Below are 15,738 nucleotides of genomic sequence, written 5' to 3' on the forward strand. Positions count from 1 at the left end.
TTATTTGAGAAAGGGGGAATGCGTGAGTGTGGAATGCAGTACAGGACACCGTGAGCCATAGAGGGCCTAGCTGAGGCCAGAAAAAGCCCCAAGCTAAACTAGATCTATATCTTTCCCTCGTTCTTTCCACACACCCCAACTTCCATCCTCTTTAAAAAAAAAAAAAAAAAGCAACCACCCATCTGGCCCCAAGATGGAGGTGCAATCTCCAAAGGATGCTTGTTTTCACAACCAATTTCAGATAGATTATGCTTGGGGAATCAGGGAGCCGGCACAAAGCCGGCTGTCTGGGTGGGATGCAGTGGAAGAAAACAGTTGTGTGAATGGCACGGGGCCAGTTATACGAGACTTAATACGTGGTTCTTCTGGAGAAAGACACATCATTTCTACACAGTTGGTTGCTCAAGGAGAGCTAAAGTGTTACTTGCTGCAGTGCAATTTGGATTATTATTGTTATTATGATATTTAAGCACTTACTATGTTCCAAGCACTGTTCTAAGCACTGGGGTAGATACGAGTTAATCAGGTTGGACCCAATCCCTTTCCCACGTAGGGCTCACACTCTTATTCCTATTTTTCTGACTAAATAACTGAGGCCCAGAGAAGTTAAATGACTTGCCCAAGGTCACACAGCAGACATGTGGCGGAGCCAGAATTAGAACCCGGGTCCTTCTATCTACTTAGCCATGCTGGGTTCTCCAGATGCCTACTATGTGCCTGTTATGTGTACTGTTAAGTGCTTACTATGTGCCAAGCAATATTTTAAGTGCTGGAGTAGACATGTAGTCCACTGGGTGCTGGGCCACCTTCTCCAAATGCATTGCCGCAGCTGCCGTTTTAGCTCCCCGGGTACTTTTGAAGTAAGCGTATAGGTGAGTCCCCATTAGAAGTCCGCTTTTGCAAATTGATAGTGGGGCTGGACTGCGCTGCGTAATACCTGTCTAACGACTGTCAAAAAGCTGGGCCTGCCCATTACAGTTCAGACTCAGTGGTAACGGACCGTCTTGAGCCTGTGTGCGACCTGGGATTTAAATATAGCCTAGGTTACAATTTTTCCAGTGCCCCTTGGGTTTAGACTGGATTGAATTTGAGCCAGCCTCGGGCCCTCAAACTTGCTGGCTTGAAGGTGGGGTTTTGTAATGCAGGATAGAATCTGATACTGTCTCCCAAAAGGCTAAATTAAATCCTTTCATTAAATGGATTAAATGTAGGTATGAAGTAATATACTCTTTTTGTCTTCCATAGGTTTGTAAATATTATCTCTGCGGTTTTTGTCCTGCCGAATTGTTTACAAATACCCGCTCTGATCTGGGTAAGTTAATTTGTTTTTTTAATTAGTGTGAGTTTTTTTCATCTCGTTTTCCACGGTACGAAAAAATATTTTCTTTAAGTTTACCAATAATTAAAACTTTTAACTTCTGTAGCCTGCGAGCCAATTTGAAAGAAGAAACATAACTCAGTCCCTTGTGTTTTGAATTTAAAAATCCACATGTTCAGATACAATATAAACACTTGACAATCCTAAAATCATATTAGTTGAGTTTTGGAGCCCACCAGCTTCTAGGAAAGAGAGAAGGAATTCATTAGAGGAGCTTTAAAGATGAAGCTGCACTTCATTTTAAATTAACTTCTAATGTAGCTATTGTTTTCTCTGAAGTTCTATCAGCCCCCTGGATCAGGGGATCTAGGAGACATTGTTTAAATTCTAGAATGTAGTTTTCTTTAATATTGTTAAGACTACTAATGCCTTTCCTATCCCTCATCTCTCCTCTCCTCAAATTCCTCCTGGCTTCCAGTGTCTTTTCTCATCAAACAAAAACTCTGCACAATTGGCTTCAAAGCTTTCCTCCAACCCAACTGCTCATTTCACCAGCTATTAGCCAACCTTCCGTCTTTGCCCTTCCCAAGCCAACCTTCCCAAGTCACTCTTGACGCTCCCGCTTCCATCTTTCCTCTCATGCTTTTCCCCTGGCTTGGAGCTCTGTCCTTCCTTGCCTTCAGCTCTCTTCCAAAAATCTCACCTCCTCCGATAAACTTTGCACAGTTTCTCAGCACCCTGAGCCATGTAATGTCATCCTGTCAGCAGCCATCTCTAGCCTACACAGTCTTATTTACACCCTCCTCGGCACTCAATTTATATGTCTGCTCAAAAATATGTACAACTGTCAAAGTGAAAAAACTATTTTTGTCTTCCCAGTTAGTACAGACTCCTTGTAGGCAGGGAATGTGTCACTTTGTTATTTTGCACTTCCCAAGTGCTTAGTTCAGGGTGCAGCAATAAATGCTGTCAGGCACTGAATAAATGCCCCTATGACTACTGTTGGCCTTCCCATTTAGAGGCTGTGGGAGTGCTAAGAGAGGCTGCTTCTGAGAAATTTTCTGCCGTTGGGGAGTGTCGGCACCCGAATCCTGAACTCAACTCACCTGCTAGCGTACTGCTTCCTTGTCTTTCCTCTCCCTTTTACCCCCACATCCCCTTACTGAGAACATGACTAGTTAGGTCTAGGGCACACTTGTTTGAGGGGTCAGTTTAAGGTCACTTTCCGTAGCCCCCATTCTCACGGTTAGGGGATGCCATTGTCCAGGGGTCTTATTAAACCTCTCTCGTTGGAGTGTTTTGCAGTCGCTTTAATTTTCCTCTTAAGGGCTCTTTCTGGATATCAGTCCCCTGAGTGTATACAAATGCTTCGCAGCTGTGGGCAGCTGGGCTTCGAGGCCCTGGGACACTTGAGGATAAGAGCATATCATCATCATCATCAATCCTATTTATTGAGCGCTTACTATGTGCAGAGCACTGTACTAAGCGCTTGGGAAGTACAAATTGGCAACATATAGAAACAGTCTGTACCCAGCAGTGGGCTCACAGTCTAAAAGGGGGAGACAGAGAACAAAACCAAACATACTAACAAAATAAAATAAATAGGATAGATATGTACAAGCAAAATAAATAAATAAATAGAGTGATAAATATGTACAAACATATATATATATATATATATATATATATATATATATGTATGACCCAACTCACTCTGATATATATGTATGCATATGCCCGGAAGCTGGCTAGTTGCAACCCAGAAGCAAGGGAGTCCTCAGTTTAGGTGGCCCCATGTGGGTACTTTGACCTGCCTCATCCCAAATCTTGGAGAGCCTCGGGGCAGCCTCCCTCAGGGTCTTCTCCTTTCATTCCACACCTCCCCATTACTGATTTTTAGAGGTGGAAACTGGCATTATCAATTCCAGGAGATTCTATGTGATCTCAGACATGTCTCTCTTATCCTTTCCTTTCAGGTCCATGTGAGAAGATTCATGATGAAAATCTACGAAAACAGTAAGTTGTTGCTTCGTGGAAAATATATATTCACCATGATCAGACGTGTAGAACCAGTGTGGCCTAGTGGAAAGAGTATAGGCTTGGGAGCAGGTGGAACTGGGTTCTGATCCTGGCGTGCATACCTGCCTACAAGGTACCTTGGGCAAGTCACTTCTCTGTGCCTCAGTTTCCTCCTCTGCAAAATGGGGATTCAGTACCTTTTCTAGTATTCAGACTGAGAGCCCCATGCAGACAGGGAATGTATCTGATGTGATTATTTTGTATCTTGCCCAGTTCTTACTGTGGCACTTGGGACCTAGGTGCTTTACAGATACGCCACCATTATTATTGTCATCATCGCTACTTGGAGAGGTAGGGCTAGCTTTTAAAGTTATTATTAAACTGTTCTTTGGAGGGGGAATCAGGCAGGATGGGGTTGCCTCCCCATATACCAGAGGTATTGTGCCTTACCCTTTTCCTGCAGTTGACTTTGGCTCGTGGCTTGACAGGACTGAGGAGAAGAGAGGATACTTGAGTGCCCTCATTCTGACCAAGAAAACTGGGTTCATTGAGAATTGCCAAGGTTAGGGGATTGAGGGGGAGAGGGGAAAAGATGGGAAGCTGCCCCAGATTGAGCAGGAGACCATCATTGAACAGGTGGCCAGTGGGCTAATGGCACATTCTGAAACTACCGTAGATTTTAGCATCTACGTCCGCAGAACTGTTGGTTTGAACCTCATCTCTGTGTTGGGTCAGCACAGCTTTAGGTATCCGTACTTCTGCCAAATGAGACTGATGGGGGCATATCTTGTACTCATTTACCAGGTATGAGAAGAGCTCTCGCTTCATGAAAGTTGGCTACGAGAGAGATTTTCTGAGATACCTGCAGAGTCTGCTGGCCGAGGTGGAGCGCCGGATTCGCCGAGGCCACGCGCGCCTGGCGTTGTCTCAGAACCAGCAGTCCTCGGGGGTGAGTCCCCTGACGCTGCCTCTCCCGCCTGCTCCCTGCTGTTTTCCCCTTTTGGCGTCATTGCCGAGCTGCTGGTTCACAGGCGGTAACTTCCAGTTGAACCAGCACAGTGAGGGGAGGTGGTCATGGATGGAAACCCGCCCGCATTTTTCTGTGAGGATTCCGTTTGCCTCCCCAAAATGTCAGAAGATTGCAGAGTCCCTAAGACCGGGGTCATTTCAGTTATATAATGCCGGCGGCACAGAGAGTCGCAGGCCGGAGGTTCTCTTCATCAGTGGCCGATATAATAACGAGCACCATTTCTTCCAACAGGCAGCTGGACCGACGGGTAAAAATGAAGAGAAGATTCAAGTTTTAACTGATAAAATTGATGTGCTTCTGCAACAGGTGAGAATCAGAGTGAGTTGGGTCAGGTGATGTTCAGGTTGGTTGTGTCGAAGTGTCTGAATCCTGTGGGGTTTTCTTAGATTGAAGAACTGGGGTCTGAAGGAAAGGTTGAAGAGGCACAAGGAATGATGAAGCTCGTTGAGCAGTTAAAAGAAGAGAGAGAATTGCTTCGATCTACAACTTCAGTAAGTAAAAGCTAACTTGGACTTACAGTCCTTCTCGTAGGATTTTTTTTTAAGGTGTTCCTCATTTTATCATCAAACGGGAGAAGAAACCCAAAAGAACACTTCCGTTTGAGCAGGAAGATCATGCCTTTGATGAAGCTTGAATCTAGCAAAGCATTATTATACACGTCAGCAAAACAGGATCTGAAAACTTTAAGTATTTGACATTCACCCCGCCCTCAGTCCCACAGCACTTAAGTACATACCCATCTGTAGTTTATTTTAATGTCTGTTCTAGACAGAGAAGCAGCATGGCCTAGTGGATAGAGCAAGGTTTGTCTGCTGTGTGAACTTGAGCAAGTCACTTAATTTCTCTGGGCCTGTTACCTCATCTGAAAAATGGGATTAAGACTGCGAGCCCCTTGTGGGACAGGGACTGTGTCCAAGCCCATTGGCTTTTATCCACCCCAGCACTTAACGACAGTGACTGGCCCATAGTAGGCACTTAACAAATACCACAATTGTTCTTAGACTGTAAGCTCTTTTGGGCAGAGAATATGTCTTCCAACTCTGTTGTATAGCGCTCTGCACACATTAAGCACTCAAATACCACTGACTGATTGAGGATGCCCCTGGGGTTCCTCCCCTCCGCAGCAGCCTCATGCTCCCAGCCCCATTCACATCTTATCTCCAGGGAAAGGGGATACCCTGAGGCAGGAACGCCTAAGCTTAGGCTTTTCTCTTTGCTCCCTTTTTCGTCTGTCTCCTTTACCTCCTCCCCTGCCACCCTCTCATATCCCTCTGAAAACAATGTGGTAGCTAACCTGTGTTTATGCCGACACCCCTGGGGTTGGAAGGAGTCAGCCAGTTGGATTGTAAGCCTGTTTTGTGTCTACCAGTGCTGTTGTGTAGTACCCCCAAGCGCTTAGTTCAGTGCTCTGCTCACAGTAAGCAATCAGTGAACACGATTGATTGACTGCCCAGAGCTCTTTAAAAACTGGATAGTCTCTTGTGTCTGTAAAAACACCCACCTCCCAGGTGTGGGCAACAGGGAAGCACCCCCCCCCCCTTCCAGGATTGTGGAGATGCTGCGGGAGGACATCTTATGTCTCCGGTCATATGCTTTCCCGTTGCTCTTCCTTGTCCCTCTGTCATTTTACAAATACTCCCCTCCTCCCCAAACATACACAAACACACCGTCCCAGCTTCTCCCACCACCCCCCACCTCCACTCTTCTCAGAGCAGATGGGTTGATGCTCCAAATAGATAGGTGTGATTGCAGTTTTTAGCCAGGCAGGTGGGCTCCCATCCTCTTGGCCCACAGCTCCCTAGAACTCCCCTCTCTCGTTTCAGACAATCGAAAGCTTCGCTGCCCAAGAAAAGCAAATGGAAGTGTGTGAAGTGTGCGGAGCTTTTCTGATTGTGGGAGATGCCCAGTCCCGGGTCGACGACCACTTGATGGGGAAGCAGCACATGGGCTATGCCAAAATCAAAGCTACGGTGGAAGAGTTAAAGGTAAGCACCCACTTCCCTCCGCCGAGCCAGAGCTCGTGTTTGCCCTTTTGGCGCCGGTCTGGCCACGAGCCTGGCTTCCTCCCCTTCCAGCCAGCGGGGGTGACTCACCCTTGGGGAACTCCGTTCTGTTTTTGAAAAGGAAAAATTAAGGAAACGAACTGAAGAGCCAGAGCGCGACGACCGCTTGAAAAAAGAGAAACAGGAACGGGAAGAGCGTGAGAAGGAGAGGGAGCGCGAGAGAGAAGAAAGGGAACGGAAGAGACGCAGGGAAGAGGAAGAACGCGAGAAGGAGCGGGCTCGGGACCGGGAGCGGCGTAAGCGGAGTCGCTCCCGCAGCAGACACTCGAGCCGGGCGTCGGACCGCAGGGGCAGCAGATCCCAGGACCACAAGCGATCAAGGAGTCGAGACCGGAGGCGAAGCAGGTAGTGCCAGCCTTGGGTTGGAGGGTGCTTAAACTTGTGCATGCACGCACAGAGACAAAAACACAACATCTGCGCGTGCGCACACAGGGATCAGGGGTGAATTTCCGCACTCCGGCTTGCAGGGCAGCCGGTGTTGGGTGGGTTTCCCCGTTAGTCTCTACAGTTGCTTTTTGTGAAGGGAGGTCCTAGGGACAGCATGATCCCGGAGTCAAGAGTTCTGGGTTCTAGTCTCAGCTCTGCCACTGGGCTGCCGTGGCACCTGGGGCAGGTCACTCCCTCCTGCCTAAAATGGGGGTCAGGTACCTGCTCTTCCCTCTCTCTTGGCTGGTGAGCCCTTTGTCCTTCCCAATGCTCAATCAATCAATTGCATTTAACAAGCGCTTATTGTATGCAGAGCACTCCACTAAGCCCTTGAGAGAATACAATATAACAGTTGGTAGAGACATTCCCTGCCCACAAAGGAGCTTGTAGTTTAGAGGACAACCTTACAACTTCCATCACATAATAAGTGTGCGATGCACGGCACTAAATTTTTTAAGATGAGAACTTCAGTCAGGAGGGTGAAGTTGATTTGTAAAATAAAGATCAGCTGAAGAGCATTTCTAGGAGCTTTCCAGACCTCTAGTTCTGTGAAGATTTTTGAGACCTTGAGAGAAAATGATAATGGAGTCTTCCAAATGGCAGGTGAGGTTCAGTTGTTAGACTCCAGAACTGAGAACCTGCCTAGAGGGATTGATTGATTTATGGTGCTGGGGGTTTCCCAAGTGCATGCTGAGAAATTTTGCTGCCAGAGTCATCCATGGCAAAAGAAGTCACAATACAGTGCTGGTGCCCTGTAGCACGGTAGGTCAATCAGTGGTATTTATTGAGCGCTTACTATGTGCAGAGCACTGTTCTAAGTGCTTGAGAGAGTACAATACAAGGGAATTAGCAAGCACGTTCCTTGCCCATAGTGAGCTTACAGTCTAGAGGGGCTGACAGACATTTATATGAAGAAGTAATTTAAAGATATGTATGTGCATTAATTCCGTGGGGTTGGGGCGAATATCAAATGTCCAAAGGTCACAGATCCACGAGCATAGACGATGCAGAAGGGAGCGTGAACAGCAGAAAAGAAGGAAGGTTTCGTGGAGAAGATGTGACCTTAATTTTGCTCTGAAGATGGAGAGAGGGGTGGTCTGGCGTAAATGGCGGGGGAGGGAGTTCCAGGCTAAGGAGGGGACATTTAAAAGGCGTCATTGGTGAGATAGACAAGATCAGAACACAGTGAGGAAACTGGCAGCAGAAGAGAGTAGTAAACGGGCTGGGCTGCAGTAGATTTGTGAGGTGAGGCAGGATGGGATGAGCTGATCGAGTGCTTTAAAGCCCCTGGTGAGAAGTTTCTGTTGGCCGCGAGATCCGCGGGCGGTTGCCAGGGTTGCCACCTTGGTAGTCTGTGACCATTGGTGGCATAGTCTCAGCAGACATCTCCTTGTTCTCTGCTCTACTCCCCTTCCCCACTTCAGAAGAGAGAGGAAGTGGTTGCTCCAACGTTACTGAGCAATTAGTGATAATAAGCATCTGTATGACTTTGTTCCAAGTGCACTGAAGAAGATTCCTAAGAAAAACACCCTTTTTTAAATTGCCATAGAATATAACCATAAGTGTTAAGGAAAAGGTCTTAGCACGCATGCAGTAAAATACTTGTTCTTTTATTATTATTATTATTAATAGTATAATGCTATTGAGTGCTTACTTTCTGCCAATTTCTGTACTAAACACTGGGGTTAGTATAGGATAATCAGGTCACACATGGGGTTCACAGTTAAGTAGGAGAGGACCAGTAGTCAGCGTGGCTCAGTGGAAAGAGCACGGGCTTGGGAGCCAGAGGTCATGGGTTCTAATCCCAGCTCTGCCGTACGTCTGCTGTGTGATCTTGGGCAAGTCACTTAACTTCTCTGAGCCTCAGTTCCCTCTTCTGTAAAATGGGGGTGAAGACTGTGAGCCCCACGTGGGACAACCTGATCACCTTGTATCCCCCCAGCGCTTAGAACAGTGCTTTGCACGTAGTAAGCGTTTAACACGTGCCATCATTATTATTATTAATTAATCCCCATTTTGCAAGTGATGGTGTTGAGGCACCGAGAAGTTAGGTGACTTGCCCAAGGCCCACACAGCAGGCAAGTGGCGGATCTGGGATTAGAACCAGGTCCTCTGATTCCCAGGCCTGTGCTTTTTCCAGTAGGCCACCTGCTTCCTGGTGGTGCTTGACTTTTTAGCTAAACCAGTGGGTTTCAGGACTGAAAAACCCTATCTGTTTTACCAAATGACATCATCCTGGTTAGGCTGTAAATACTGGGCTAGGCAAATTGGTGGGCAGGTTCCTCCTACACAGTTTAACGCGTCCTAGTTAGAAAATGTTAAGTTGTTTTCTTTGACTCGTGGTAGAAACTCAATATCCTTCTCCGTCCCCCAATTATTAAGGAGCAGAGATCGCCGACGAAGCAGAAGCCACGATCGGTCAGAAAGGAAACATAGATCTCGCAGTCGGGATCGAAGAAGATCGAAAAGTCGAGATCGGAAATCCTACAAGCATAGAAGCAAAAGTCGGGACAGAGAACAAGATAGGAAATCTAAGGAGAAAGGTTAGTTCACCTGAGAATTTTACAAGATTGTGTTCCCCTGCACTCATCTTTACTCTTCCGGGGACAAGAGAGGGATCCGTGGACCGTTTTTTTCCCTGAGAGAGGCCGAGGCTTGGGAGAATCGTGAAATCACAACCTTCCCCCCGGCCCTCCCGTCTTTTCCAGCCCCACGGGTGCTTCCTAGCTGGCTTGGACTAGGCACGGGAGGCCTCTGGAGCACCATCAACCTCCCTCTCCCTCTCCTCGTCCTTCCCCAGCTGCTTTTGGGAGAGAATTGGCTGAGCGAAGTGGATCTCCGGGGAGTGCTGGTTTGGCGGCATCTAGACAACCTCCCAGGAATGTTCTCTGCTAGTTTGCGGGAGTGGGAGGAGAGTCAGGACTCCATTTGGGAAAGTTTTAGAGAGCCGAGTGGGCAAAGAACCTTCTCTCCTGCCCCTCTGGGGGTGTAGCTGGGGCTTGGCTGGCACTTCCGTGCCCCGGCCCCTGGCACGGACGAAGCTGCTGCTCTTCCCTTCACGCGCATGGCCACAACACCGCGGGAGCAGCTGGGGATTTGAGGTGCCACTGGCCTACCGCCACCCCCTCATTCCCTCACAACCATTGTCCCCAGGGTGAGAGAGGAACTCCAGAGTCCCATCAGGCAAAGAAACCCAGGCTATTTTAAGGAATGTTCTCTGGTTGTTTACAGAGCAATGCCGGTTGTAGCGAATTCGGCTCTCTTTCACTTGGGCTGCAGGTGGAGTCAGCAGAGATTTTCCAATTACGTAAATATTTTTCAGTCTCATTTGTAGAGAGGTGTGTAGATCGGGGCCTTCTTTTTTTCTGAGGCAAAAATTGAGGTACGGATTTTTCACCAGAACAAAGCCGCCTTTCTTTTGCTGCCCAGATGTAGGACTTGGTATTTTTTTCTCTTTTAGCCAGCTCCATTCCAATATACCGCACATTTTGAAAGAGGTGCCTGGCTCCGGGTCCACTAACTACCTTGCTTCTCTGTAATAACGGGAACCGGTATGGTTATTTATTTATTTTTTTGTCATTGGCAACTTCCCCATTTCAGATATCGGTCCCTTAAAACAGTTTACTCTAAAAGGTTTCTTCTTGGTTTTCATGTTCCTGTAGGGAGCTGGCCTGGCAGTTGTGGTTTAAGAGAAATCCCAAAGGGTGGCTAGTAATACCGAAGGTGTGTCGCTTCTTTCTTCCTCCCCTGAGTCTTCTCATCTCTTACCCCTCCCCTGGGTTCGCTCACCGCTCCCTGGATTTTTCCAGACTTCCCCACATTTGTGCCGAGTGTGTGCCCTGTGGAGGAGAGCCTTTTCCTCTTCTAGATTCCTGGCTTTAGGCTTCTTTCCCATTGCAGCGGGTGGGCTAATGAATCAAGTTGTTGTTCCCTGAGAGTCTGGGGCCCTCGGGTGCTTAGCGTGGTTTGTAATCGGTTGATGTGACGCGAGACGAGAAACATCATATTGGTTCCCGAGATGCTGAGCTTGTTACTTTGCACTGCCTTTATCTGTGTGCACGGGTGCCACATTTGACCCGGGCTACTAAAATCGGCTTTATCCGTCCTACTGTGTGTAAGAGTGTGTCTGTCTCTGTCTGGGATCTCTTTCCATCTTTCCTGGCAGGCAGGGCAGACCCAGGTCCTGTTGGCCCCACGATTAATGTCCTCTGTGGCTCTCTCCTCCCTTCACTGACGAGCTAGAGGAACAGTCAGGAGGAAAACTTGACCCTTTCTGTGATACTGCCTTTCCTGGTTTTGTGCACCTGTTAATATTGCCCACAGCCTGGAATGAAGTTCAGAGCCTCCAACAGCCCTCAAACAGTAAAGGACTAGGAAATGTGGGCGGTCCGTTTTGCTGATGACCAAACCTCCAGGTGGGTTGAAGAGCCTAGTCCGGCGGAGATGGGATGGTTAGGCCTGGTCACCTGCCGAAATGGAGTTCTTTTCCAGTTCCTAAACTGCTCCAGCCTGAATTGGCCATTAAAGTCTCCAGGAAGCATACGGGTTCCTCTTCCAGTAACCTGTTTTTCATGATTGAAAAAGGCCCCCCGCTCTGGGGTCAACGTGACTGATGCCCAGTGACTTGCCACTCTGGTTGATCCCTTGACTGGACGGGGAGAGCAACGCATGCGGTGCCTCAAGACACTGGCTTCCTGGCTTGACAACCGACGGCTCTTAACGTCCCTAAAATCACGAGAAGCTGCATGGTCTGGAGGTCAGAGGACCTGGGTTCTAATCCCGGCTCTGTCACTTGTCTCCTGTGTGACCTTGGGCAAGTCACTTAAGCTCTCTGCACCACAGTTACCTCATCTGTAAAATGGAGGTTAAGACTGTGAGCCCCATGTAGGGCGTGGGCTGTGTCCAGTATGATTAGCGCGAGTCTAATCCAGCGCTTAGTACAGTGCCTGGCACATAAGTAAGCACTCAACAAATACAAAAGAAAAAGTAAAAACGCCTTAAACTGTGAAGAATGAAAAAGGATGTTCCTGTTTCTTCGTGCAGGGACAGAGAGGCTCAAAAACAGTCCTTGAAAATTCACTCGAGTTTGTCCTTGGTTGGGTTTGCAGTTAATTACATTTATAAGTGTCGCATTTGTCTGGCCAAACATAAATTTTAAAAGTCTGGGAGCTGAACTCCCTTGGCCCAAACAGGCACTTGATGCATCGTGCAGTCAGCGAGACATCGAGCAATCGTAGTGACCTAATTGAAATTAAGAGGATTGAGCTTCGCTTTCTTTCCAGAGATCCACCTTATATTCCTATCTGTCGTTCTCCTTCCGCCACGCATTGTAACTGTCTCGTGATATGTCGTCGTCCACGCCTGCCTTGAGCGGGGGGCAAGCTTACGGGACCGACTTAGCTTCTGAGTCTCCCGTCGGGACAGATAGTAGCCTTTTCCTCTTTGGAGCTCCTCGGGCACCGGAGCAGTCCAAAAGGCCCAACGGGAATTGTCTGTGTTCAGAGAGTACCAGCCCAAGTCCCTCAGGGCACGGCTCTGGGCGAACGGGGCCCCGTGCCGAGCTTCGGTTCTCGAGAGGCCGTCTGCCTGGCTTTCCTCCGCCCCATGGGGATCTGTCTGGAGCTTTCTGTGGGCAGAGCGCTCCTCCTGCTCCGGACACTATTTGTGGCTCAGGAGATGAACCGCCTGGCTAGTCCAAACCAACAGAGAACCGTTCTTCTGGGGGTTTGGGAAACTTTTCCTAGCACTCCGGCTTTGATCCTCGAATGACACCCCCGTGGACCTTTCACGGTTCCACTTCTGATTGGTGCCCCTTATTTTTTCTTTTCAACAACTTTAAAACTGTGACGTATTGCCGCATAAATGCTGGTTCATAGTGTTTAGTCTCTTCTAACACCAGAGACAAACATTGAGCTTTGCCGCTTCTCGCTTGTTGGAAATGCCTCACCCACCAGGAAGCTCATTGATTTCCTGGGGCTGAGGGGGACCATCACCTCTTCATTTCCCGTCAAACCGTTTGTTGTTTTAAATGCTGGTTCATGTCGTTTAGTCTCTTCTAGCACCAGAGACAAACATTGAGCTTTGCCCGCTTCTCCGCTTCTCGCTTGTTGGAAATTCCTCACCCACCAGGAAGCTCATTGATTTCCTGGGGCTGAAGGGGACCGTCACCTCCTCATTTCCCGTCAAACCGTTTTGTTGTTTTTGGTGACCATCCCAACGCTAAATTAAGGCCCCCTTCAGTTTTGCCTCCCTCCCCCACCGAACCCCAAACGTGACCCGCGATTCCCTGGGCGCCCCTCTCTCCCCAGTTCGGGCTGGTTGTATATTCCGGTGAAATCCACGGTCAATGTCTTCTCTCATGGCAGAAAAGAGGGGCTCTGATGATAAAAAAAGTAGTGTGAAGTCCGGTAGTCGAGAAAAACAGAGTGAAGACCCAAACACGGACGCGAAGGAAAGTGATTCTAAGAATGAGGTCAATGGGACCAGTGAAGACATTAAATCTGAAGGTGACACTCAGTCCAATTAAAACTGATCTGATAAGACCTCAGATCAGACAGAGGTAAGTGCATTATTTCTCCCTTTGATTAGGGCTCTTTGTTACTGTTTGACAGTGCAGCGTAAGTATGCACAGATGAAGACGGAGCTAAGCCAAGTAAGAAGACTTACAAAAGCACCTTCTGAAGGAAAAGACAGTGTAGCCGTGCAAAACATTTTGAGGTACATTGTTTCGTCTCCGCTCTCTCGTAGCAGGCTCGGGTCCCCGCCCGGTAGTGTGCCTCTTTGGAACCTGTCGCCCACATAGAACATTTAATTATCCTTTTTTTTAGGGATTTTGCTGTCATTTCTCTTTTTTTAAGGGAAAAAAAAAAAAGGTTGAACTGTTTTTTATTTTTTCTTTTTTTTAATAAGTCCATATTCTGTTGGTTCATTGGCAGAATCATTTGCTTTAAGTACTTAAAAATCTCTCCGAGGCACATGTTGGACGACTTTGCTTGATTTAAACTGCTAGTATTTCTGTGTCCAGGATGTTTCTAGTTTTTTTTTTTGCTTTATTGCCTTGCATTCTAATGCAGTTTGTTCTGTAACTCGAGACCCAGTAGCATTGGATTGATGGAAGTGTAGGGTTTATGAATTATTGCAGCTGACTACCATCCCTCACACAGCGTTGGTGTTGTGAGCGGCCCATGAAAAGCCAAATTAAAAATCCAGGATTCAGTCAAACTAAGCAGGTACTCATGCCAGGTACTCCTTTCTCTACCCACATCCATGTTTGAATGCTGTTGCCTGTACTCTTTAAGCTGACTGTTGTGTACTCTTCTCATTGTTGACGAGCAGTGAAAAAGGAAGCTGATTTTGTGTGTATTGTGTAAAAACTGTAAACCGAATGTTAACAGAATGGAATTTTTTTTCAACTGTGTGTAGGGATGCAGTGATGCCCAGAATTAGATATCTTTAAGAGTTTTTAATTCCATAAACCCTCCATAATACTCGCCTTGTCACATTCAATGCAATGCAAGTCTTTAAGAGGTATGTGTTTAATTTTTCCTACTGTGTAGGAGACCGTACAGTCAGCCCACAAATCTGTTGGCTGATATGCGTAAGGCAAAATATCAGTGGCTAATACCAGGAAACTCTTAAGCTGTGTTTTTTATAGTGACAAGAGTCTTGGGTTTGTTTTGTTGGGTTTTTTTTTTTTTTCCAAACAACTCAGCCTCTCCACTCACCCCACGTTCTGAAAACTCTCCAATTGTGGTGAGCCTTGCCTAACTACTACTTGGCAACCTCTTTGGCTTGGGAAAAGTGAACATTCCTATCCTAGGATAGAGGCAAGGCATTTAATTCTTTCCAGTCCAAGCCTAGGGGTGAACGGGTCCTAAGGCCTGCGGCTTTTAAAAACACTCCAGCAGCTTTGGATTTACCCACTCCCACCTGCCTGGGTGCCCTAGTAGCACTAAGTCTTAAGGTCTGGGCCAGCAGTCTAAAAAAAAAAAAAAAATATTCACATAGATACCCGTATATAATACAATACTAGCACACAATGAACTCGTGCCGGGTGGTCTACTAATCCATTTTTTTCCCCAATTTTGCATTCTAGGGCCACGCTACGAAGACTTTCGGAAGAATTCTGAAGACCGCCTGCAATGAAGAGCGTCTTTAAAATGAGGTGAAAGAAAGCTGTAGTGGCATAGAAAAAGTTAAAAGGCCCAGATAGTTTTGGTTTTTTTTTTAATTAAAATAATTCAGGACTGATGTGACGGCCCAGAGTGCAGAAAATGTTCATAGCATACATCCATCCATACATGCCACTGAGAATTTAGGTCCTGTATCATATTCTTTTTCTTTAAGACTTTTTATGAAAAAAAAAAAATTACCTAAACAGGTGGCTTGCTCAGTGTTGAATTTGCAAGTTTTCATTCTTGGACTTTGAAAACGGGAATTAATGTTAGTATTTGTGTGAATCAAACTAAAAAAAAAAATCCCATTTTTACTGCTCTACTTAGCTTCTTCTTGATATAGAAGTGAAAATAAAGTATCTTTGACTTTCTGTTACAGATTTGATTGTCTCTGTCATTGCAAGGTTTTAGAAGTAACTCTTTACTAATAAAGTCATTCTTGTCTCCAAACTCAGCCCCCCAACTTTCATCATTATTACTTACCTCCTAGCCGAGGAGCGTCTGTAGCGTTTCAGTATTTGATCAATCCTGTTAAAAAGTGACGGTGACTTGTTCTAGCACAGATAATGAGGTTCCCCCTCTTGCGGGGGGGAGTCGTGATTTAATGAATAAAGTTGAATTTCCCTTTTCCACCGACGCTGTCCCGTCTGTTTCCATCTTGTATTACCCCCTCCTAAAAAAGTGCAAGAGAAATCGAAGCATTCCGTT

The 15,738-nt window shown here is 46.8% G+C and overlaps 1 protein-coding gene across 5 annotated transcripts in view; it reads left to right on the top strand.

Annotated features, from left to right (window-relative positions):
• The window catches only part of LUC7L3 (LUC7 like 3 pre-mRNA splicing factor), a 33,831-nt gene extending 18,421 nt beyond the window's left edge, over window positions 1–15,410 (top strand). The window contains exons 2-12 of one of the 5 annotated variants that reach the window (XM_038756996.1): window positions 1,246–1,312; window positions 3,295–3,334; window positions 4,142–4,286; window positions 4,599–4,673; window positions 4,754–4,858; window positions 6,191–6,352; window positions 6,492–6,775; window positions 9,239–9,399; window positions 13,222–13,362; window positions 13,468–13,573; window positions 14,020–15,410. In XM_038756996.1, coding sequence (XP_038612924.1) covers window positions 1,246–1,312; window positions 3,295–3,334; window positions 4,142–4,286; window positions 4,599–4,673; window positions 4,754–4,858; window positions 6,191–6,352; window positions 6,492–6,775; window positions 9,239–9,399; window positions 13,222–13,362; window positions 13,468–13,573; window positions 14,020–14,044 — 1,311 coding nt within the window. In that variant the 3' untranslated portion in view covers window positions 14,045–15,410. Of the gene's footprint in view, window positions 1–1,245; window positions 1,313–3,294; window positions 3,335–4,141; window positions 4,287–4,598; window positions 4,674–4,753; window positions 4,859–6,190; window positions 6,353–6,491; window positions 6,776–9,238; window positions 9,400–13,221; window positions 13,416–13,444 lie in introns of all 5 variants that reach the window. The other 4 variants (XM_038756995.1, XM_038756998.1, XM_038756999.1 and 1 more) reach the window with 4 other exon arrangements.
• Window positions 15,411–15,738: the final 328 nt, after the last annotated feature.

Source organism: Tachyglossus aculeatus, chromosome 15 (genome assembly GCF_015852505.1).
Source record: "Tachyglossus aculeatus isolate mTacAcu1 chromosome 15, mTacAcu1.pri, whole genome shotgun sequence".
Taxonomy (NCBI): domain Eukaryota; kingdom Metazoa; phylum Chordata; class Mammalia; order Monotremata; family Tachyglossidae; genus Tachyglossus; species Tachyglossus aculeatus.